This window comes from Leptidea sinapis, chromosome 19 (genome assembly GCF_905404315.1).
Source record: "Leptidea sinapis chromosome 19, ilLepSina1.1, whole genome shotgun sequence".
NCBI classification, from domain to species: Eukaryota; Metazoa; Arthropoda; class Insecta; order Lepidoptera; family Pieridae; genus Leptidea; species Leptidea sinapis.
In genome coordinates this window covers 1989311-2014927 of record NC_066283.1, presented here as the reverse complement: position 1 = coordinate 2014927, position 25617 = coordinate 1989311, and the positions used below count along the sequence as shown (strand labels likewise).

The 25617-nt window shown below is 38.0% G+C and overlaps 1 protein-coding gene across 1 annotated transcript; it reads left to right on the top strand.

Annotated features, from left to right (window-relative positions):
• Positions 1–306: 306 nt before the first annotated feature.
• On the top strand, positions 307–18124 carry LOC126969888 (probable ATP-dependent RNA helicase DDX27). Its single transcript, XM_050815489.1, has 15 exons — positions 307–548; positions 1479–1565; positions 2480–2609; positions 3443–3543; positions 4160–4355; positions 5568–5716; positions 6340–6423; positions 8484–8611; positions 10076–10273; positions 10685–10829; positions 13489–13671; positions 14920–15100; positions 15841–16035; positions 16922–17061; positions 17792–18124. The coding sequence occupies exons 1-15, from the start codon at positions 456–458 to the stop codon at positions 18107–18109; spliced, it is 2328 nt and encodes a 775-aa protein (XP_050671446.1). The 5' UTR covers positions 307–455; the 3' UTR covers positions 18110–18124.
• The last annotated feature ends 7493 nt before the right edge of the window (positions 18125–25617 follow it).

Here is a 25617-nt window from a genome sequence, read left to right as displayed (position 1 = left end):
CAATGACGTTACAATCTAGGAAGACCTTCAGAAGTTCAGTGGAGGTTTTTCTTGTAATCGAAAAATGATACTAATCTTCTTTTATTGTATTTTGGTTGGAGCTGATGTTACCAATGCAAATAAATAAAACTAATTATCCTTAACCTTGAGCGTCAATTGTCAATCTCAAAATCTTATTAAAACGCTGTAGGTACTAGATAGTGACAAGCACAGAGTACCTACACAGTACTTGTAGTCTGACGAGGTGACAATTCAACACTCAACATAGTGTCAATTTAATCTAAGTTCAACATGTGTTTTTGATAGCTTTGTTTCTGTTGTTTAGTGATAAGCTAACCTCTGAAATTTGATTATCTGATATTCTGTTTACGTTCCATCGCGGTGCTTGTTTTTAATTTTTATAGTATGATTAATTAATAGTTTTTAATAGCTTCTTAGTTACTAATGATTATATAATGGAGATTGAAGGATATCCAGGTTTCATTAAAACCATTCATGATAATGAGGAAGTTGAAGACTTTTCTGAAGATTCTGATGAAGAAGTAGAGGTCGGTAAAGAGTATCCAATTCTTAAATTTACAACCTTCAACAGTATGGCCTCGGATGTGTTGTAATATCTTACACTGTTACTGTAGTGTTTAAAAATTCATATTCATATGTGATATACAGCAAGTAGAGTCTTTTGTTAGGTTAGCTTTGCATTTCTTTAGTTTCTTTCATACACAGAGAAAACTTTAATGGATTTCTTATAGATCATGGTAGGCAATCTCCACCTACACCTTCAACAATGTTGAACACAAATGATTTTATTCCTATTATAAGTAAGAAGGTTCTTAACAAAATGTTGGTATATGTCTGTTTTATTTATTAAAGTTATAAAATTATAGAAAACACAAATATAATATAAAATAAATTGACCTTGATGTTGTATACAAAATAATATACAGCAATCATCACAAATATGTCTGTCTCAGTGAGTCTTACATTTTTGTGCCGTTTGGTGTCGAGACACTTGGACTGTTGGGCCCAGAGGTGCAGAGAATATACAAATTACTATTTCTATTTATTATAAACTAAAATATATTATGATCTAAAATAATATATAACACTGGTCCCTTGCAAAGCAGTGGCAAAACACCCGAGTTTTAATGCTTTACATCTGTATTTTAAGTGTTATATGTGTTGAGTTTTTTGTGTTATATATTAAAATGTGACACATAACAGGCCTGGTTTGTGCAGAAGTCAGTAAAAAATTTAAAACATGTATTACAGTTATTGTTTATAGAGTTCATTCACATAAAATAGAGTATATTACTTTATTTAGAGTACAGTTTGCAACCCTAGTTGGAACTAATACATTATTTCAACCAATGGGCAGCTAATAAACATCTTATTAAAATTGTTTAAAAAAATCTTGTTGAGCTGAAATATAACTTAAAGTGTTTTTATATAATAACTCTTTTCTATTGATTTTTTAGTATCAACCATCAAAGCAAAAAGTGAAAAGACAAGCAGACTTTGACCCCACATTTAAATTTGTTTCATCAGTTGAGGAATACAATAAGGTAAATCAATTATTTTTTATTTGCATGTATCATCCCACGAAAATGTTCCTGGCTGACATCCATTTTTCAATGAGACATGATAATTCAATTTAGGTTATTTGAAATTGGAACAATGGTATTTTTACTTGTAAATAATCACATATTTTTTTAATAATTACAATTAGCAGCTTCATAAATAGAAACCTTTTTTGCATAAGTTTCTGAGTGGCTTTATATATTAAAACTAGCTGACCGAGCAAATGTTGTATTGCCGATATTAAAATCGCGATACAAAAGAAACTGTTGATCATAGAAGGGTGAAAATTTGAAGTTGTATATATTTTTTAAAGCTGACTCATAATCAAACAAATTTAAAAAAAATGTCAAAAAAATAAAAAAAAAAATTTCGTGCCATTTACGGACGACCATTAACATTTAGGGGGATGAAAAATAGATGTTGTCCGATTCTCAGACCTACCCAATATGCACTCGAAATTTCATGAGAATCAATCAAGCTGTTTCGGAAGAGTTCGGTCCCGCACACCATGACACGAGACTTTTATATATTAGATGTATCAAAAATTTTCTTTACATTCACTAAATTTTCCCTGTCCTATTATTTCAAAATTTGTACTTGTGTACTATATATGTACTTAAGGCTCGGGCCCAGGGTACGAGCAAATATACTTCAAAAAGTGCACTAGATAAAGTTTTTTTTTTCTAGTTCAAGACTAACTATCCAAGCATGCACAGATCGGCGGCGATGTCTCGGTGTCGATATATAATAGGCGGGCGCACACTTCTAAGTGGCTAATTTTCGCTAATGTCATTTAAAAAGCAAACACAATTCTAATTATAAAGACAGATTTACAGATACAGATAAGGGTAAAGAATGTTACTGGTTATAGCTTAAACTCATGTTCATAAACTTTTAGGACACCTGGGATGATTTGCAAAAGTATATAAAAAGAAATGTCAAGCAGACGCTAGATGAGAAGATAGCAAAACGGAGGGCCCATGTTCTGGTCAATGATGCTGATGTTGGCACTGACTCTGAAGATGAAGGTATGTTACATTAAGGTTATAAATATAATAAGGAACACTTGTATTAAATGTAGAAGTTAAATTAATTTTGGCTTATACCACCTTATAAATTATATATAGGTAATATATATTTATATATAGGTATAGTTTTCCAAATTGTCCATAGTCAAGTAGTGTAAATTTTTTTACAAGACAAGCAAGTCATTCACTTGGTACTGTAAGAGATACATCCTGAAATTAACAATGCATTGCCACTCAGGATTCTTGAAAAACCCAAGATTCTGAGTGGCATCAGCACAGTGCTCGAGGCATAATGATCTAAATCATTTGTATAGCTAATATTGATTTTCAATACAGTTGCTCATAATTTAACAGAACTCTTGATTTTTGTGCATACCTTGATTCTAAATGAGTAAAATCAAAAAATACCATGTTCAATAATAATTTATTTGTATTTTGATATTCATGCATAATCCAGATATCAAGCCAAATATACTGGGTGTCCCAAAGTTATGGGACATGAAGGGAAAGTACCTTAAATATCGAAGATAGGATATTTTACTGAAAGAAGACTTTATGTTATTTTTAAAAGTTAGTAATTCTGCATTCAAAGATTTTCTCAAAATTACTTGCCTCGTCTGGGAATCGAACTGACTTAAATGTAAAAAAAAAAACACCCCTACTTTTATGATGCCAATCGAAAGAATGGCCAAAAACTAATAACTCTTCTTAAGTAACATAGTAGTAGAAATCCAAAAAGAAGTTGCTAGTAGTGAAGTAGTGATATTTGCTTGATTATGACTCTAAGAAAAGTTGTTTTCATGTAATGTACATAGATATAGTTATATTTTAAGGTCAAGAAGTTGATGAGCTAGAAATATCAGATGATGAATTAAAAAAGGATGAAATCAAAACGAAGGAAAAGAAATTGAGTAAAAAACAGAAGCTGAAACAGGTATGGACTTTTGAAATAAATTTATTTTAATTAAAGTTTGTAATTTCTTAAATGCTTTCTACTAAATTCATAACAATACACGGTATTTGTAACAGAATATTAAATTTTTATTTTAAGCTATTGCATAGCGTCGCGGGCCTTGAGCGTGGAGACCGAATCCAGAAATTCCGTAACGAAAATAACCTAACACTTACTAGATGTATATAGATATTTCGCAACGGTCATTACAGTTGCCGTGGAAAAGCGGTTTTCACGTATGCTTTTTGTGAAGAAGGTCCCAGGTTCGAGCCAGGGGTACATCTTGATTTTTTTTAATTTCTTTATTTTTTTTATCACGTTTTTTTAATTTTTATTAATATGACAAGCATTTTTGTATTTTTTTTCTGTCTTTAACTGTCTAGACCGATTTGCTTACTCCCTATTATAATATTAATGTCATTCAATGTTTATTTTATTATTGTTTTTAATTCATTGGACTTGCTTCAATGATATGTTTTTGCAGAGTTCCTCTAGTTCCTCCCTTGCTTCCATGGGATGATCTGAATGCTATGTTCTGTCCCATTTAGCAAAGTATAACAGTGACATTATACAGCAATTATTATTTTTAACTAAACAGGAATTGCAAAATGACGAACCCAAAGGTGCTAAAGTGGAATATGACACAGAGTTCTTTGAAGATCCACCACCATATGATGAGCAGGCTTCATTCTACATGATGAACCTATCACGACCTTTACTCAAGGCGATAGGGACCCTGAACTATGTTCACCCTACACCAGTACAGGCTGCTACCATACCTATTGCTTTAATGGGTAAGTTCAAGACAATTTTTAATTTAAGACGCCCAAAGTTGTTATTGTATTTTATTAATAATAACTAATATAATTGTATAGGCACCTACCGGGTGTAAAGGCAGTTTATGACATTGTTCCACATCATTTGAGAATAATCCTTATGGGTAGAAATACAGGTAAATTTTGATTGGTTGGATCATTCAGTGACTGAGAGTTAAAGTGTACATTCAGAACCATATAATTCGTGGTCAGAATGAGTGTATAAATATATTACTGGCTGCTAAAATGTGTAATAATTTTTTTCTTGAATTATATTAACCCTGTAGTCTTGTCAAAACAATGTCCAAGACCTCATAGCCCTAAGGTACTTACAGATTGTATGTATAGTGGCTATAACTACTATAAAATGCAACCTTGACCCCTCAGGTTGATTTCTAGTATTCCGCGTTCTACACTATAAACTTTTGAACACACAGCCACTATGAATTCATCTGCCGGTTGCTGTATTCCCAAACCAAGCGAGTCTTAGAACATACTCCCATCTCAGGCTTCTGGTATTGCTGATCCCTCGGTGGCTGGGTTCTTCTACATTCTATTAGGTTTTCCAGTGAGAGGCTTCTTTGCACAGGATGCCGGCCAGACTATGGGTACCACGGCGCCTATTTATATATGAACGGCGCCGTTGCTAGTGAAATTACTGGGCAAATGAGACCTAACATCTTATGTCTCAAGGTGACGAGCGCAGTTGTAGTGCCACTCAGAATTTTTGGGGTTTTTCAAGAATCCTGAGCGGCACTGCATTGTAATGGGCAGGGCATAAAAAAAAGGCATTTATTTTTTTCTCAAAATTGATTCCTTTAGGGCGTATCCATTACCATCAGCTTTACGTCCTGCTCGTCTCGTCCCTTATTTTCATAAAAAAAAGTAATGTGCAAACATTGTGTTTCGGTCTGAAGGGCGACGTAGCTAGTAAAATTACTGGGCAAATGAGACTTAACATCTTACGTCTCAAGGTGACGAGCGTAATTGTAGTGCCGCTCAGAGTTTTTGGGTTTTTGAAGAATCCTGAGCGGCACTGCATTGTAATGGGCAAGGCGTATCAGCTACCATCAACTGAACGTCGAACGTCTGAAAAAAAAAGGTGATCCACTTATCCACTTGCCCCCTCTAATATAATAAATACATAGCAGGGTTCACAGAATAATTTATATATCTGCGAACTATGTTTAGGTAAAGACATATGCGCCTGCGCAGCTACCGGTACAGGCAAAACTGCTGCGTACATGTTGCCGATACTGGAGCGACTGCTGTACAAGGCGGTCGGGGATAGAATCACCAGGGTGCTGGTGTTGGTGCCCACTCGAGAGTTAGGTGCACAGGTAAATCTCCTAAGATATTGCACACAGCAATACAGCATATTTTATCGTTTCAACAACAGTAAAAGTGCAATACTATTCTGCGGCAGAAATAGGTGTTATACAGCCGGATAAACCCACATACAGTAAACATTTTGTGTTTTTTTATGGAATAGGAGGACAAACGAGCGTACGGGTCACCTGGTGTTAAGTGATCACCGCAGCCCACATTCTCTTGCAACACCAGAAGAATCACAAGAGCGTTGCCGGCCTTTAATTGCCGGTGTTTATTCTGCTAGTACTTTAAATAATGAAATAAAAATAGCCTTAATTTCTTTCGAAGTCTGTTTCCAATTACCCTAGCTTATAAAAAACAATATTAATCAATTAAAGAATTAAAACATTTATCTTATATCTCCGACTTCGAAGTGCCTATTGGCAAAGACCTCCTCCAATTCTTTCCATTACTTCCGGTACAGAGCAACCCTGGTCCAATGTCTGATATATTTCATCTTCCCATCTTTTTGGTGGCCGTCCTCTGAGCCGTTTGTCTTCTCTTAGCTACCAGAGAGTAACCTGCTTGGACCATTTTTCCTTCCTTTTGCTGGTACTATAACTTGTCTTAAATATTGTTTTTATTGTACCAGGTCCATACAGTTACACGGCAGTTGGCGCAATTTACATCAGTGTCGGTTGGATTGTCGGTCGGTGGCTTGGACGTCAAATATCAGGTAAAGCTTCTCACAAATACTAGTTCTTGTTTGGTTGTACTTTCTTACAGGTAGGTACATTAATGAGGAATAGCTATCTAACTTTATGTCACATCTTTCAGTTAGTCTGCAATTTTTATTTTAAAGTAATTCGAAAAAATCCGCTCCCGAACTATGCGCTGACCTAACTAGAGATAGGTACGGAGATACAATGTTCTGCGAAGATGTTGATCTTAGTAGGTAATTACATTTTATATAATCATATTATATTTCGTCTACATAATATAACATCCATTCCCACTCAACATCTTAGGGAGGAGGAAACGGCTGAAAAACAGCGCTGCATGGAAACATAAATCCATGATTCCATGTCAGATGAAGCTGAGCCTTTTCTTTTTTTATCGCGTAGCCTAATTATTCATTTTATTTTTGTAATGTTTTTGTATGGCAATAAAGAATTTATTTACAAGTCACAAAAGGTAATTACATACGGGTGAAAACAATTATATCAAGCGTTGTTCAGCGGAAATACGTAGCAATAAATCAACACTTTTCACATTGTATTCAACTGCCGAGCAGTCATTAACTTATCTTGAAGATTGTGTTGTTGCGAAAAAGTCGTGTAGTACCTACATGTAAATTAACTATTGCTCAGATACTCACACCAATGTCCTTTGAAAAACGTCACGTTTTCCTGCGAAATAGTAGTAAAAAACATAGCTCTATTCATTTACATTTGCTTGGCTAATGTAATGATGCGTATTCAGTGAGGTGTCACCGCGTCTGCTTATATACCTACAGCGTGGAGCTGCAATGGCGACATAATATTAACTCACTGGTAGGGTTAATTAACCGTTATCATAGTAATAATAAATATAATTAAAAAAGATGTAACGTACCTAATTTGCCTAAATTTTCATCAACCTGTAAGCAATCTTGTAGCCGGGCGCTAGCGTAGGCACTGACGCCTACTTGTCCCACGCCGCGCCGCGTCGTAGCTGTTCATAATTGAGTAGCCTGTAAGCAATCTTATAGCTGTGCGTTAGCGTAGGCACTGACGCCTACTTGTCCCACGCCGCGTCGTAGCTGTTCATAATTGAGTAGCCTGTAAGCAATCTTGTAGCCGGCCGCTAGCGTAGACTTTGACGCCTACTTGACCCACGCCGCGTCGTAGCTGTTCATTATTGAGTAGTCTGTAAACAATCTTGTAGCCGGCCGTTAGCGTAGGCACTGACGCTTACTTGTCCCACGCCGTGTCGAAGCTGTTCATAATTGAGTAGCCTGTAAGCAATCTTATAGCCGGGCGTTAGCGTAGGCACTGACGCCTACTTGTCCCACGTTGCGTCGTAGCTGTTCATAATTGAGTAGCCTGTAAGCAATCTTATAGCCGGGCGTTAGCGTAGGCACTGACGCCTACTTGTCCCACGTTGCGTCGTAGCTGTTCATAATTGAGTAGCCTGTAAGCAATCTTATAGCCGGGCGTTAGCGTAGGCACTGACGCCTACTTGTCCCACGTTGCGTCGTAGCTGTTCATAATTGAGTAGTCTGTAAGCAATCTTATAGCCGGGCGTTAGCGTAGGCACTGACGCCTACTTGTCCCACGTTGCGTCGTAGCTGTTCATAATTGAGTAGCCTGTAAGCAATCTTATAGCCGGGCGTTAGCGTAGGCACTGACGCCTACTTGTCCCACGTTGCGTCGTAGCTGTTCATAATTGAGTAGTCTGTAAGCAATCTTATAGCCGGGCGTTAGCGTAGGCACTGACGCCTACTTGTCCCACGTTGCGTCGTAGCTGTTCATAATTGAGTAGCCTGTAAGCAATCTTATAGCCGCGCGTTAGCGTAGGCACTGACGCCTACTTGTCCCACGCCGCGTCAACCTGTTCAATTCGTAGGTGAGTAGCACCTACGTAAAGGTGATTCTTACTGTGCGGTTGATGACTTCGGCTTCAAAATGTAAGCTCAAAATAAAAATATATTTGACCTTCGTCGCATTAATAACAATATTATGACATATAAATTATATAAGTAAAAGTTATGATGCGATTAAAAATGTTTTAATACATTTATAATTATTGTTCTAGGAAAGTGTCTTAAGGCGGAACCCGGACGTTGTAATAGCTACTCCGGGGCGTCTGATAGACCACATAAGAAATACTCCATCATTTGGGCTTCATTCTATAGAGGTCCTTGTGTTGGACGAAGCTGACAGGTAAGATCGCTCTCATATCAAATGAAAGTATTTTAATTTCCAACTCGCTTCAAAACACACTTTTGAATCGACATTACGTTTCATACATGCCTTCTCCCACTCGGCTTAAACTTTTACTTTTCTCTTTTAGCTTTGGACTTACTCTTCCTTGATTTGTTTTTCAATCGATCGCATTAAAAGTCGAGCGAACAACATTTATCCACCATTATTTAGCCTCAACCAAAGTAGAAGTATTCATTTAGTTTAATGTAATAATGAAGTGTATCTTAGTGTAAGAATGTAGGGTGATCACCAACTTGTGATCCAATATTAAAACCTTCCAACTGAGGTTCTACAATAGTTTTAATGTTTCTTATTTTACCCTTTAAGGGGTTCACTGTAAATTAGCGATGGGCGTTGAATGAATGATCCAGTTCAATCGACTGGTACTGGTTCACGTATTTCTAACGGACTAGTTATTCATAAACTATGACAGACGTAATCAAGGAGTTGGTTTGTCGTCCGTTTAAAACTGAATGTAAATTGTAAACTAAGATTATTAATGTATTCATTACAAATTAATAATATTAGCTTACAATTCACGTAAAATTCAAATAAAGTCATTAGGTTATTACAAATTTATAAAGTCTATTCTAACCACGGCGGTCGCGACGAGCCCATGCAGTCGCATCGGTCATTCCATCTCGCAAGCGCAACGTAAACTCGTAATAGACTGTCTAAGAGTTTGGGAGTGTTCTGAAGAGCTGTTACACCTGATTTCTACCGCCGAATTCCACGTTCGCACGACACGCCACAAGTTAGGATATCATCCCCACCATCTATCTGGATGTGTGGCGGTCCTCCACAGTGCGGTTTTCAAGGAGCTTTCTTCCACGTACTACAAAGCTGAGGAATGAACTTCCTTGTACGGTGTTTCCGGATGATACGACATGGTTACCTTCAAAAAAGGCGCGTACACCTTCCTTAACAGCCGGCAACTTTCCTGTGATTCCTCTGGTGTTGCAAGAGAATGTGGGCGGCGGTGATCACTTAACACCACGTGACCCGCTCGCTCGTTTGTCCTCCTTTTCCATAAAATAAAAAATAAGCACTACCTAAGCCTATGGAATTCTCTTCCCTCTGAAATCAGAAAGGCTCAAACTCTCCAATCTTTCAAAACAATGCTCCATAATTATTATTTATTACTGTAACAAATTCATTACTAGTTCTTTTCTTGGAATTATTTACTGTATGTGTATGTTAAAATTATATGCATATCGATAACACCACCTTCTATTATCTTTTCAACTAAAACTACTACATTACAGGTTTAATTATTTTGTGGTGTGCAATAAAGATATATTTCATTTCATAAGAACTACAGTCTACGATTTGAGCTAGTCGATCGACTCGTCTAGTTTCGTTCACGCTTAAAACGTCAACGACCCATCGCTACTGTACATATTCAACTGAATTTTATTCTAGGATGCTAGACGAATACTTCGCAGAGCAAATGAAGGAGATAATCCGGCAGTGCTCTCCCAAGCGACAGACCATGCTGTTCTCGGCTACCATGAGCGATGAGGTCAAAGACCTAGCCGCAGTGTCACTCAACAAACCGGTCAAACTGTTCCTTGACTCTAATAAAGATGTCGCTTTCAACTTGAGACAGGAGTTCGTGAGGTGAGTTATCTATAGAGGACTATAGAAGTAGCTAAGAGAGTATAGTCTGGTTTCAGTTACAAGCTGCTGCCTTGCCCTGTAGCCGTCTACGCTCGCGTAGATGTGTTCGCGTAGTGGGAGGTTCCTTTGCACATGATGCCGGCTAGGTTATGGTTACCACAACGGCGCCTTTTTCTGCCGTGAAGCAGTAATGTAGTAAGCTTTATTGTGTAGCCGTAGCTGGTGAAATTACCGAGCAAACGAGACTTAACACCTTATGTCTCAAGGTGACGAGCGCAATTATAGTGCCGCTTCAAATTTTTGGGTTTTTCAAGAATCCTGAGCCGCACTGCATTGTAGTGGGCAGGGCTTATCAATTACCATCAGGTGAACGTCCTACTGTCATAAAAACAAAAAAAAAATCATTTTCAGGATTCGTAAGGAGCGTGAATGCGACCGCGAGGCGATACTTTGCGCGCTCGTGTGCCGTACTTTCCGCGACCGAGCCGTTATATTTGTACAGACTAAGAGACAGGCGCATCGTCTACACGTGGCTCTCGGACTACTCGGTGTTAAGGTTGGTCATATTATTTATTTATTTATTAAAATATTTAATACTTAAATATCTAACTTATAGGTATGCACAGTGTTGCCCACATTTATTATTGTACGTTAAGCAATACTACTGCTATTGTACGTATACTACTACTAAGACATCCAAATTATAATATATGGAATTTACTGTTATATAATTTGCAAATAAGTTGGATAGGTGAATTTGAGCCATAATTGTTTGTGAAAAATGTGCCATAATGAGCCATTAATCTAATATATAAAATTCTCGTGTCACGGTGTGCGGGACCGAACTCCTCCGAAACGGCTTGACCGATTCTCATGAAATTTTAAGTGCATATTGGGTAGGTCTGAGAATCGGGCAACATATATTTTTCATCCCCCTAAATGTTAAGGGTGGTCCACACATTTTTTTTTAATTTATGACATTTTTTTTTAATTTGTTTGATTATGAGTCAGCATTAAAAAATACACACAACTTCAAACTTTCACCCATCTACGATCAACAGTTACTTTTGCATCGCGATTTTAATATCGGCAATACAACGTTTGCTGGGTCAGCTAGTAGTATATATAATGTTTATATATATACATACTATTAATGGCTCATTTTCATTGCGCAGTAGCTAAATACCCGCAGCGCTGTTTCTACTTCTAGTTATTGGAAATATGCAAGGATTTACACCACATATAATATACGTTAGTACAGAATATACAGACATTTACAATATAAGTGGTTAGCATAATTTAAGTTAAAAGTGACTAATTTGACAAAATAATTCACTAAGTACAAAAATCTTACAGTACACAAAAACAACAAACAGGTACAACTGATTTCGTTAAGGAAACACGCCTAAATACGAGTATTGGTACGCAAGCCAGCGAATAAGTACGATTGAGGACGTCCACTGCAGAAGGACGCACCCCATCATTGCTCCGTCTAGCGGTGGAAGCTTACTTCCTTTTTTATTTATAATACATTTATAGGTTAGTCCTACTAATATTATAAATGTGAAAGTTTGTATGTCTGGATGTATGTTTGAACTTCTTTAACGCAAAATCTACTGAATAGATTTTGATGAAACTTTACAATAATATAGCTTACACACCAGAATAACAAACAGGCTATAATTTATAAAACTATAGTGTGAATTATACAAAATATAAAAGAAGTGTGATTGTTACTTGTGAATACAACTAGCGCCATCTATTATCAACTAGCAAGGAAAAGATCTATACAGTTTATATTGCAAGACAACGTTTGCCGGGTCAGCTAGTTATTAATATAACTAGCTTTAGGTATTCACTTTAAGTAAATCTGCCGTATACATTATAGGAATGATTCCTTATATACTTTAATTTATTCAATAAGCAAAAACTATGATAGAAAATACTTAAGTGTACAAATACATACATACATATACATACATATTATCACGCCTCTTTCCCGTAGGGGTAGGCAGAGACCACTTGTTTCCACTTGCTACGATCCTTACATACTTGTTTCGCTTCGTCCACTTTCATTATTCCTTTCATACATGCTCTTCGGTTTAGGCTACTCTTGACCTGGCCTTTTTTCAAGACGTCTCTGATTTAATCTCGCAACGTCCACCTAGGTCTACCCCTTCCAACACTTTCATTCACACTGGCCTTATACTCTTTCTACAAATACATGATAACGATAATAAACATAATAAAAATACTAACTACATGATGTAAACCGCAATTACCGCAAAATTTTCTTACGTATTTGTGAAACTCTCTGAATCTATAAAGATTTGATTTATGGTATGTTACGTACAACTAATTATACGATTAAAATAAATATTTCAAGTAAGTATAGCAAGCTACATTATCAGGCAGTAACATGAATTGTATTTTATGTGAGTGTAAGTGATGTCCTAGATCATAGTTTCTCAACCTTATTTTGCTCACCGCCCACTTTGAGAATATGTTTTTTTCTAGAGTATTTTCGTGTATTTTTGTGCCTTTTTAGGCTATATTTTTTAATCTACCCGCGCCCCATCTGCACCATCTCAATGTCCCTTAATTTTCTCTGGGTCTTCTACAGCCCCCCCGAAAGTCTCAAACGCCCACAAAGGGGCGTTATCAGCCACGTTGAGAACCTATGTCCTAGATCATAATGAAAATTGCAACGACTCAACCTAAACTATTGAATATTTGTCCGTACAAGTCAGTATTGGGCCTTAACATTTGATGATACGACATAATATTATAGTAATGTACTAGTTGTGTATAGTTAATAAATTTCTATCGATCAAACACGCCAAAAATAAATTCGGAGCCACGCCAAAAAAAATCTCATGCGACTCCTCTCGGTATGGGGGTACCACAAGTGGACGGTTCCTCTTCCTAATTTACATAATTTGATCTACCTAAAATTGTAGAAAAAAACACAAGGTAGTATTGTTTGCGGGTGACACTTCACTCATATTCAAATTATATTTGACATAGGTACGTAATAGGCATTTTATTGTAATATTGTATTCTATATATATATAAAGAAAAGAACAGATCTTCTCAGGGCTTAGGCACGCTATTTTGAACGCATGGTAGTTTTTGATGTTCAGTAGGTGATTTTAAATCCTATTTTGAATAAAAATATTTGAATTTGAATCCCCCTTTATTAAACCATCATGCAGGTTGCAGAACTTCACGGTGCTCTAAACCAACCCCAGCGTCTAGATTCCCTGAAGCGGTTTAAAGAAGAGCAGGTCGATGTGCTGGTGGCTACCGACGTGGCTGCCAGGGGTCTGGACATCCCGGGCGTCAAGACTGTCGTGAACTTCACGCTGCCCGCTACTCTGGAGCATTATATACACAGAGTGAGTCGTATTAAATGTTAATTTTAATAAAATAATGGTTCTGTATTATGGGAAGGCAATTAGCAGTGGTAGTTATCATCCGCACACCACGCAGAAATGTTATGTTATGATTGGTATAGCTTCCGATTGTGGAAGAGTATCGGCAGTAAGATATAATGAAAAACACCGTTCCAATTAATACTAAATCACTACTTCTAGTGCCTTCCTATCCAGATTTATATGCTTCCAACTATTCATTTATATCTAAAAATATTACTTCAAAATATATTTAATAATAATGTTCATTATGTACTTTGTAAAATAGTTTTCACATTAGGTGATACCATACCCATATTCTCGTTTGCCCTCCTAGTCCAACCAAAAAAAAATTTAAATGTTTAATACCCATAAACACGAGGTGGGCAATCTGTTATAAAAATAGAGGTTCCTAATTAGCCTTCTGTTTTTTTTTGTTAAAGTGATTCTTCTTCATTGATCCTATTTAAAAAGTATAATGCTATGATGAAAGCCATATGGAATTTAGAAAAGTTGGTCAACATCTTCTTTTTCATGATAAGAGTCCACCTCTAAATATATTATTTTGACATTTTTTTATTTCTATTTTATTATGGTTTAGCATTAAAAAATTCATACTACTTCAAATTTTCACCCCTCTACCATCAACACCTATTTTTGTATCGCGATTTTAATATTATTCTATTTCATCCACAGATACGCAATAGGGTTGCAAGATGGCAATCGAATATAATGATTATTGTAGTACGATAAATTCTATATGGGTCGTTAAATTTTATTTGGACCCATATAGTTAGTGACCCTGACCACTAAGCTTGAGGTCCCTGGTTCGAATCCTGGTAGGTGCAATCATTTATATGATGAATATGGATGTTTGTTTCCGAGTCATGGATGTTTTTATGTAATTGTGTATGTTTAAGTAAGTATATTGTATTAAATATATCGTTGTCTTGTACCCATAGCACAGGCTTTACCTAGTTTGGGGCAAGATAATTTGTGTAAAAGGGTGTCAATATTATTATATCATGTACTATATATTCATCTATTTTTTATGCCCCATAAAATTTTAATTATTGAATTTTTTTTTATACTTTATATGGCAATACAACGTTTGCTGGGTCAGCTGGTATTGTATAAAAATGGATAAGCGCAAATAAAATAATAATACCAACAAAAAGTTGGTACTCTTAAGTATCCTTGTCTGACTCGTCCTGAACCAGTTCATCCCTACAGGTGGGTAGAACAGCTCGAGCGGGTCGCGCGGGAGTGTCGGTTTCGCTAGCGGGGGAAGGTGAGCGCGTGTTGGTGAAGGCGATTGTTAAACGAGCGAAGCGACCCGTGAAGTCACGCCAGGTGCCTCCTGACATAGTCGCCAAGTACAGGGAGAAGTTGAACAAGCTTGAAACGGAGATATGTAAGTGTCTTGTTTTATTAAAGTTAGTAAGTACTGTATGCCCAGTTGTCATTCAGGTAAGTAAAGGGAGGAATGGGAGGCTCCTTTGCACAGGATGCCGGGTAGATTATGGGTATCACAACGGCGCCTATTTCTGCCGTGAAGCATTAATGTGTAAGCACTATTGTGTTTCGGTCTGAAGGACGCCGTAGCAACTAGCCGATTACTGGGCAAATGAGACTTAACATTTTATATCTCAAGGGGACGAGCGCAATTGTAGTGCCGCTCATAATTTTTGGGTTTTTCAAGAATCCTGAACGATTGCATTGTACTGGGCAGGGCGTATCAATTACCATCAAGTGAACGTCATACTCGTCTCGTCCCTTATTTTCATAAAAAAGACAAAACATCTAGGTAGGTACTTTTATCTTGCTTGTGGTGGCGTCATGGGGGGGTTAATGCGTAATGGTACTATGGCGCTCTTTGTGTTGGCTAAATCCAAACATATATTTTCTTTAAATACTTTCAGAAGATATGAAACTTCCTCTCGTAGTCGTTGGGGACTCTTAAGAATCTCTTTAAAATGTAACCGATATCCTTTTCTGACTGTGTTGTAAAATTTCTTGAAGATCGATTGAGTATTTCAGGCGTGTAATAGTTTCAAATAACCTTAAAGTGGCATTTATGATTGATTTCAATTTACCTACACAACTTTAAGTACACTTATATATTACCTACGCAAATATTTTAAATGATTTCAGCCACAATTCTGGATGAAGAGTACGCGGAAAAGCAGTTGAAGAAGATGGAGCAACAGACAGAGAAGTTGGAAGGGGCGCTGAAATCGAAAGAAGAGAAGAGGATAGAACCACAGCGGCAGAGAGAGTGGTTCCAGTCCGCAAAGGAGAAAAAAGAAGAGAAAGAACGACTCGCGCTTACTGTGCACCAGGGGAAAGGTACGACAATACCATTGATATTGAAAGTTTTATATCTTATCTCTTTACGACTTTCTTTAGTTATTCTTTTAATGGTCTAACTACATTTAAACAATACTAAAATTTACATCTTTAGACCACTTTGGTTCAACCAAAATGATTTATTAGTTATATATTTAAGAAATTATTGTAGTATTTTAAATCTATTTCTATGTATATTAGCAGTATGGTACAGTTTATTTACTGAATGTACCATATAAATGGCCGCATCAACATTTAGTGTGTGAGCTCACTGTTTGTGTACATATTCATATATTTAATATTAGTAATTACATAACAGAAACACAAGGATTAATTCACATTTTTTTATGAGAAAAAGTGACTAGTCGAGAAATTCTGCCACCCGATGGTTAGTGATACGCCTTGCAATAATGCAGCACCACTGTCTTTTTTTATTTTATATACCAACAGTAACTCATTTTAATTAATTATTATTCTGGTCTTTATCATTAAATTTAGTCTGTCATTCCCAACTAGTCGGCATCCTGAACAAAGAAGTCTCCAACTGGTATACACATTTTATCAGTGGGAGAGCCTCCCACTTTGCACAGGATGCCGACTAGATTATGGATACCACAACGGCGCCTATTTCTGCCGTGAAGCAGTAATGTGTAAACTAGTGCTAGTAGCTAGTGAAATTACTGGGTAAACGAGACTAAACATCATATGTCTAGAAGACTAGCGCAATTGTAGTGCCACTCAGAGTGTTTTGGATGTTTCAAGAATCCTGAGCGGCACTGTATTGTAATGGGTGGGGGTGTATCAATTACCATCAGCTGAACGTCCTGCTTGTCTTGTCCCTTTTTGTCATAAAAAAAATATAATCTACACATTATAATTTTAACAGATAACCCCCAAAAAGGCAAGGGTAAGAAACGCAAACACAACGATGATTCTGATGATGAAACGCCGAAGAAGAAAAATAAAGCCACAAAGTATAAACCTAAAGATACTGCGGAGGAGAGAGTGAGAAGAGAGATGGAGAAAGTGAGTTCTGCCAGATTGGTAAACTAATAAATCTTCCACAATGTTATGTTAAGCATTAAGATCACATGAAACGTTTAGCAGTAGGTACTTCACACGAAAAATAGTTTCAAATGTGTGACTATAAATTATTAATGTTTCATTTATAAAGTACTTAATATGTATAAGTATATTTTAAGTTAGATTTCTTGTACTCATATCTTAATATATATAAATCGAGTGTCTGATGTGTGTTTCTAGTGAACTCCTAAACTAATGAACGGATTTTAATGGGGATTACTTCATGGGGTACATTTTAGTCCAAATTTAGAGATAGGATTGTTTTTATTTCGATTTGAAAGCCATAATTATTTTTATTTCCAATATTTGTTTTGTATGGACAGATTTTCTATGAGAGAACTTATTAACACACGGGTTAACAGTTCTGCTGTGAAACAATTTCATTATAACAACAGGGGGCATATTTTACGAAATAATTCTTGACTTTATGAAATATTATTGAGAAATTCATAAAAAACAGTTATTTATTTATTATGTACAGAACAACGTCTGTCGGTTCTAAAGTATTTATTTGTATAACGATTAATTGAATAATAATGGTAAATGGCGTTGAAATAAGAGAATTTTGTCACTCGTTGTATATATTTTATTAATTTTCGATTCATAATTCATGTTGTCTTCATTCATGTCATGCTGCTATCAATCGCCTAATATGTTTATATAATTTCAACAGGTTGCACTACTTCAATCCAGAGTGGCTAAACGCAACAAGAAGCAGCGCAGAATACGTGCGGTTGAAGACGACGATGAAAGGCCGACCCAAGGTCGACACAGAGCTGGCAAACCCAAAAAGAAACAAACCAATTTTGCATCTGATCTCACAGATACATCCAAATCGTCTGCGAAACGGTTGCGTTACGATGCGAATAGAGTCCAAAAAGGCAAACCCTTGCCAAAAGGTAAGGGCAAGCCAGTCAAGGGAATGAATAAGCCGAAAGGAAAGACGTTTGGGAAGCCACAGGCGCCAAAGAAGGGTGGCAAAAGGAAATAAATTTTTATGACTTAATGGATTTTATTTTTATTACATTGCAATATACATACATTGGAATTATTTATTAATATCATTGAGTCCTTATGTGACCAAAAACTGTCAATAACTGTACTCGGTAACCTCACTACATATACAGTATTTTCTTTGACTAACGCGAGTGTTACACATTTAAATAAAACTCTTTTAATCATGTCATGTGACATGTTATTCATTCAAAATAAAAGTGACTGTTAACAATTTTTGTTACGAATTTTCGTTTTCTTATACTTTATTCGTGTAATAAATGCGTAAGACTTTCGAAGCTATACCATGTAATTAAAAATGTGTAAAATATGTGGTTTAAAATCTGGCTGGTCAGATGGGAGGAAGAGAATTTTCATGGCTGAATTATTTTTGGATAAAGAAAGGTAAGCATTTATTAACAAATAATAAGCTAATAAAGAATGCTTAAAGTGATTAAAAGTGATAGAGTATTGATTTAATTCATCTAGAATAAAAATTATAATATTATAATCTATCTGTAGTATTTAACACTTTTTTATCCATTGTCGATATTTTATTTAAAATTATTAAATTTATTTTTATTTATTTCATTTTTATAGTATCTATATTTTTGATTAATAAGTTTATTACCTTTGAAATCCTTTTTATTATATTATATTGTGGTTATGATGTGCAAAAAAAAATTAAAGCCTAAAAATTAGGGTTTATATTAACTAGGTAATTTCAGATTCAGGACCCTCGCCTACGACTTTATTGCAACATCTAAAAACGAATATCAAAGACTGTCTAAACCGAAACTACAACTCAAAACAAAACTATTAATAAAATATTAATTATGTTACTTGTTGTTTTCTTTGAGATAACTAAAAAGTATCCCTTAGTTTAAACTACAAAGTCTTTGCTTAGGTCAATATTAAAATTTACAAAAGAGAATCTTAAAATTAGACATTATTTATATTAATTTATATATATAAAAATATTAGTCAATTATCGATAAAAATTATGTATTGATCCCAACCCTATATATTTATTATATTGGCAGCTCTGATATTACGTCATTAGTTAATTATGTTGGTATCAAGATTTAGTGCAATACAATACAAGCGACATTTCTCATTATTTTGTATGGCACTCCCGTCTCTTGAACGTTGTGTTTAAATTCTCTTTGTTCAGGGGGACTGCAGATGAAATGAGTTTACCAGGTCATAAAATCCCAAAAAAAAGATAGTATTTATCATAGGTAGTTGTCATTATGAAGTTTAGCGCCTCGGAGATGGTATTTGGTATAGACAGATGGTTTTTGGCAAAATTTACTGACAGTGTCCTCTTCTTTTTTGGTATGTGTAGTTGTGGGTTTTAATTTAGAGATTATTGGATTGCAGGTATTAGATAATTTTAGAGCGACTTCTATATTGAAATTTGGGTGTTTTTTTTAATTTGTTAAATCTATTCTCTTTTACTTTTGGTTGGTCTAAGTAAGTGGGACTATGTAAAACTGTATCATTTGCTCTCCTGTGTCTCATGGTACCGAGACTTTCAAACGAATTACTCCCCAATGCAGTACAGTTTTTCTATAACATCCTATATGAGCTGTTTGATGCATGTATGCCCAAGAAACGTCGTATGTATTTTAAAGACCCATGCTTCCCTGTCTGGTTCATGCCAGACATTATTCAGGACGTAAAGCAGAATCTTAGACTTCACAGTTACTTACTGTACTTCACAGCTACGAAATAAGTCTGAAGATACCTATAAGCAATTCGCAGACATAAGGGCTTCATTAAAGTGTAGAATACTGTTGGTCTACAAAAACCAACTTGAGCAGAATAAAATAAAGGATAGTCCAAGTTAATTCTGGCGTTTTATCACCACACTGCGTACCAAAGGAGATTTTCAGCCATTTAATCACATATCAGGGTTCAGAACCCTTCTCTGGAGTAGCAGTATATATTATAAGCTGCAACCGTAATTATTATGTCAACATCTTTTTTATGGTATCAACAAACTTAAGTCTAGTAGTTCTATAGGACCAGATCAGGGGTGTAACTACCGCCGAATCTGCAGTATCAATTATAATACATTATAATAATACGAGGGCCCCGTATAATAAAAAGCAAGCCCCGTAAGCAAAAATCAATAAAAACATGCTTGTTGAAGAAAAGATATATAATAAGTGACTGATAGATAATTATAATAAATAAATATTTCTTTTAATTTTATGCAAACATTTTTTTTCTATTGTGAGAAATCTTCACCCTTCATAAGGTCCCGCAAGCAATTTTTTTACGGGCCCCGCCAAGGCACGCTACGCCACCGGACCAGATAGCATCCTATCTATCATATTATAATAGACTAATAATAACAGGCATTAACCCTAATTTAACCATTATAATATAATATTAAAACATTAACCCATATTTAAGTAGTGCAATTATGAGTAGGTTTTTTTTTTATATGAGAGGGGGCAAGAGGCTCACGGGATGGGGAGAGGTGAGGCAACCGCCCATGGACATCCGCAACAACAGGTGTGTCAAGAAATGCGTTGCCGGCCTTTAAGGTGGGAGTATGCTTTTTTCTTGAAGGTCCCTAAGTCGTATCTGTTCGGGAAGACCGCTGCCGGTAGTTGATTCCACAAAGTGGCTGTGCGAGGCAAGAAATTTCGAACAAAACGCGCGGTTGTGGAATGCCAGACGTCTACGTGATGCGGATGGTACTTTGCACGTAATGTCCGATGGTGGAATTCGGCCGCTGGAATCAAACCGAACAGCTCCTCTGAGCACTCCCCGTTATAAATGCGGTAGAAGATGCAGAGAGAACCCACATCTCTACGCAATGCTAGAGAATCAAGCCGATCGGAGATGACTTGATCGTCGATGATTCGAGCCGCTCTTCGTTGTATGCGGTCAAATGGAAGAAGCTGGTACTGGGGAGCACCCGCCCAGAGGTGAGAACAGTACTCCATGTGAGGCCGAATTTGCGCCTTATAAAGTTGCAGGCGGTGGCTTTTAGTGAAGTACTGTCTCGCCTTACTGAGTACACCAAGCTTTTTAGAGGCCAGTTTGGCCTTCTCTTCCAAGTGACCACGGAACTGAACGTCGCTCGATATATCGACGCCAAGTATGCCAATACAGGCTGTGGCAGTTAGAGGAGTGATCTCGAATCGAGGGGATACGACAAAGGGAGACTTTTTAGTGGTGAACGCACAAACTTGTGTCTTCTTGGGGTTGAATTGGACTAAATTTTGTCGGCCCCATTCCGAGACTTTGCAAAGCATAGTCTCGATTTCAGACACAAGTTTGATCCGGTTCTCGTCGACGCCATCCCGGGACATGTTGGCACGGCCGGTGTAGGAAGCATACCCCGTGCTGTCGTCTGCATAGCAATGAATATTGCCGATTTTCAGCATATCATTGATATCCAGAAGAAACAGCGTAGGGGATAGCACACAGCCTTGCGGGACACCAGAGTTTTTTTTTATGGAATAGGAGGACAAACGAGCATACGGGTCACCTGTTGTTAAGTGATCACCGCCGCCCACTATCTCTTTCAACACCAGAGGAATCACAGGAGCGTTGCCGGCCTTTAAAGTTTATGGTTTTAAGTCGGAGCATGCACCGTTGATAAAAACCTTGATGCTCCGATCAGCCAAAAAGCTAGTGACCCATTTGCAAAACTTCTCGGGTAGCCCATAGGATGGCAGTTTCGCTATAAGCGCTTTATGCCACACCCGATCAAAGGCCTTCGCTATGTCCAAACTCACCGCCAACGCCTCTCCCTTCGACTCAACCGTACTGGCAGTCGCTGATCAGCTGGTGCCCCTCTAGGTATCCCAAGAGCTGGCGGTTGATGATCGACTCCATTACTTTGGAGAAAATTGAGGTAATGGCAATGGGGCGGTAGTTGGATGGATCTGAGCGTATACCTTTCTTAGGGACCGGGTGCACTAAAGCCGCCTTCCATAATTTCGGGACTACGCCTGATGAGTAGGAGATCCGGAAAAGACGGGTAAGGACCGGCACCAGTACCGGAGCACATGTCCGTCGCACTATCGGGGGAATGCCATCGGGCCCGCTCGATTTGTGAATGTCCAAGGTGAGAAGCGCCTTAAGCACGGCACCATGCCGGATTTTTACCTCCGGCATATATTAATCGCACCGTGGAATATGCGGTGGTGGTGCACCTTGGTCATCCAGAGTCGAGTTGGACGCGAAGAGGGAGGAGGGCCGTAAGGAGCGGGGCCGTGTTGGGCGGGTGATCGGCACGGTGCTCCGGATCAGGCAGTGGTCCGACGATCCCAGAGGAGGGTCAATGGAAACTAGGTAGCCGTCCGGATGTGAGGTCAACAGAAGGTCCAACAGTGAAGGTGTATGATCTTGCACATCTGGGATTCGCGTTGGCGCAATAACCAGTTGACGCAACTGGTTATTGCCATATGCTAAGGCGAAGTCGTGAACAGATCTCCCTGCATGATCGGTGGTACGTGAGCCTAGCCATTCGGCGTGGTGGGCGTTAAAATCGCCAAGAAACACGATCTCTGCAGTGGGGATCTGCTCCAACACGGTATCTGTAGCTATTTGGATGTGTTCCAGGAGCCGGTCAGTCTCTGCGTTACCGCTATGGGACCTATACAGGCATGCGTAGATTCGCGGATGGTCATCGCAGTCTACACGCAGCCAGATGATGGATAGGTCCTGCCCTTCAAGAAAACTCAGGCGTCGAGAACAGACATCCTCCCTGACGTAAACGCACACGCCAGCCCGTGGTATAAAGGAGTGTTCCAAATTATACCCCGGGTAGGAAAGGTAAGATGAATCAGCCAGGGAGGATATCTGTGTCTCGGTTAAAAGAGCAGGGCCGGCTTCGCCGTCTCCAGGTGAAAGTGGACGGCATTTAAATTTGAGCGAAGCCCCCTGATGTTGCAAAAGTCCACGGCGAGTGTGGAGGAGGGTGGTTTGAGCCTCCTGCTCTGTCTGCCCCGAGTCAGCGCAGATTTGCCCCCTCCAGAATACGCGGAGCAGCCTGGGCAACCACTGTTAGGTACAGGCCCTAATTGCGGACGCCCAGGGACGGATTCTCCAGGGCTGCATAGCCTGGTACCGTCCTGGAGTAGTCTTGTTTTAGTCTGTGCTGCCATTTGTATTTTGGGAGGGGGGAGGGTGTAGGCCTCCGGATACCCCACTCACCGGACGAAACACAGCGGCATAGCCGCTATTTCACGCCGGTTTCGAGTGGGGGAGTGGTATCCGGGCGTGCCGGCCCAATTCGGTTGTGTCCGTGAGGACCCAACATGGCACTACCACTCATAAAACATAGGTACAGTACTTAAGTCGCTTTTAGTTATATATAACTGGTTACTTTAAATTAGTTAATATTTTTATGTATATTCTTTTTGTTTCACTCAAAAACAAACAATAATGAATAAATAATGTAAATTGTAAACTGATCTGTGATCACATATTATTACTTTTATGTTTCGAACTCAGATTGACATTTAACAGAGTTGTCAACTTAGAAACATCAGAAATTGACAACTCAAATTGTTTACTCAGTCTTCGCATTAGTTACTATATAATAATTTTCTTTTAAGGCGACGTCACCAAATGGCCCAACGGAAGACCAGCGCTGGTTTTCAAACCAGCAAATATGCTGAGTTGGGACCACTTTGTGACGTATAGAAAACAATATTTCTCAATTTTGTTTTATGTTTTATTGTACTATCGTCATGAATAAACTTTTTCTCTTTTTTTCTTTTGTTTTCTTTTCTAATTTCGTCTAAGAGTCACGCATTAGAAAGAGAGGCAACTTCTAGGTGAATAAAAATGTAGGGTAGTAAAGCTGTCCGTTCTGAATTACACCTTATTGTATGAACGCAAGAGTCCTTATTTCTTAAAATGATTTTGCGGAGTAAGATTTCCGTAATTGTACTTTTATATATTATTTGACGACGGCACGGGCGATGCCGTACACACAAGCCTTGCAGGTCTCTCTAGGGATATCGTCGACGACTACCGGGAGAAATTTGTGTCTTTTATCGAGTCCTCTCTTGAGAAGGCATTACCACTTAAAAAAACCCCATTTGTCGTATTACCGCTCTTCGACAACACTTCCCTTAAAGCCTCACCTAGTATCGGAATACTGGGTCTCGAAATCTCGAGCGATTAATAATTCCGTGGTCATCTAGAGGGCAAAGCCAAATTGGCTTCGATGAAGCTGGGCGTCATAAATAGAGCGCGGCAATACTTTTTGGAGACAGAGCGTTTGGCGATTAAATAAAACAACTGCTTGACTGTGAGGAATATGTGGAAGATATTTGGAAGATATGATTTATTAAAAAGTTACACGATATATATACAAAATCCTTAAAACTAGTAACCCAATTACAATCGTTACTTAAAAAATATTTACAAGTTCAGAAAATACACACCAATACTAGAGCTTACATTTTAACCAATAGTAAAACGTTTCATTCAATAAGATTTGAGAATAATATTATGTGTTCTATCACGCTCTAAAACTAATGCTATCGCAGTTTGTGTAAACTCGCGTCGAACCTCGATCATACTATGTCAATGAGCATTCCGCACCTACGTTATTGCTCATTGATTAAAATTGCATGAATAGCGATCAACGCCCGAGTCCTGACGCTTCATTCGAGGACGCTCGGCCTTGCTGTGCGGTTGTGTAACGCGGAGCATATAACTGATCACGTGAGTATGTCTGCGATCGTCGAGAGAAAGTACGATGCTTGAAATTTCACTGTGATGACTACTGGTGATCTGTATGATTCTATGAGTTGATGTACAGCATTATGAAATGGTTCTTATCAGAGCTAATACTACATTATATAAAATAAAATGTTCTTGTCAGAACGAATCTTTCGGCATACGCTTATTACAGTTATTATGCACGATTACTATTTTTACGATCTATAATGCTACGTTTCAAGTTAGATATGAGACATTTGTGTTAATTGATATTATTGGTTGTAGGTACAGCTACAACTTCAAGTCGGCCCACATTCTAGCGCTCTACTAAGCGTAGGTACGACCATATATGGAGTATTGCTGTCATCTCTGGTATGGCGCGCCCCTTCGATCCATTTGACCGCGTGCAACGCAGAGCAGCTTGAATTGTCGGGGACCCAGTACTCTGTGAACGGCTGGATCACTTGGCGTTGCGTAGAGACGTCGCTTCATTGTGCGTCTTCTACCGCATTTATCACAGGGAGTGTTACGAAAAGCTGTTTCACCTCATTCCTGCCGCCGAATTCCAACTTCGCACGACACGCCACAAATTAGGATATCGTCCCCACCATCTGGATGTGTGGCGGTCCTCCACTGTGCGCTTTTCAGAGAGCTTTCTTCCACGTACTACAAAGCTGTGAAATGAGCTTCCTCGTGCGGTGTTTCCGGGATGATACGACATGGGTACCTTCAAATAAAGCGCGTACACCTTCCTTCAAGGCCGGCAACGCTCCTGTGATTCCTCTGGTGTTGCAAGAGAAT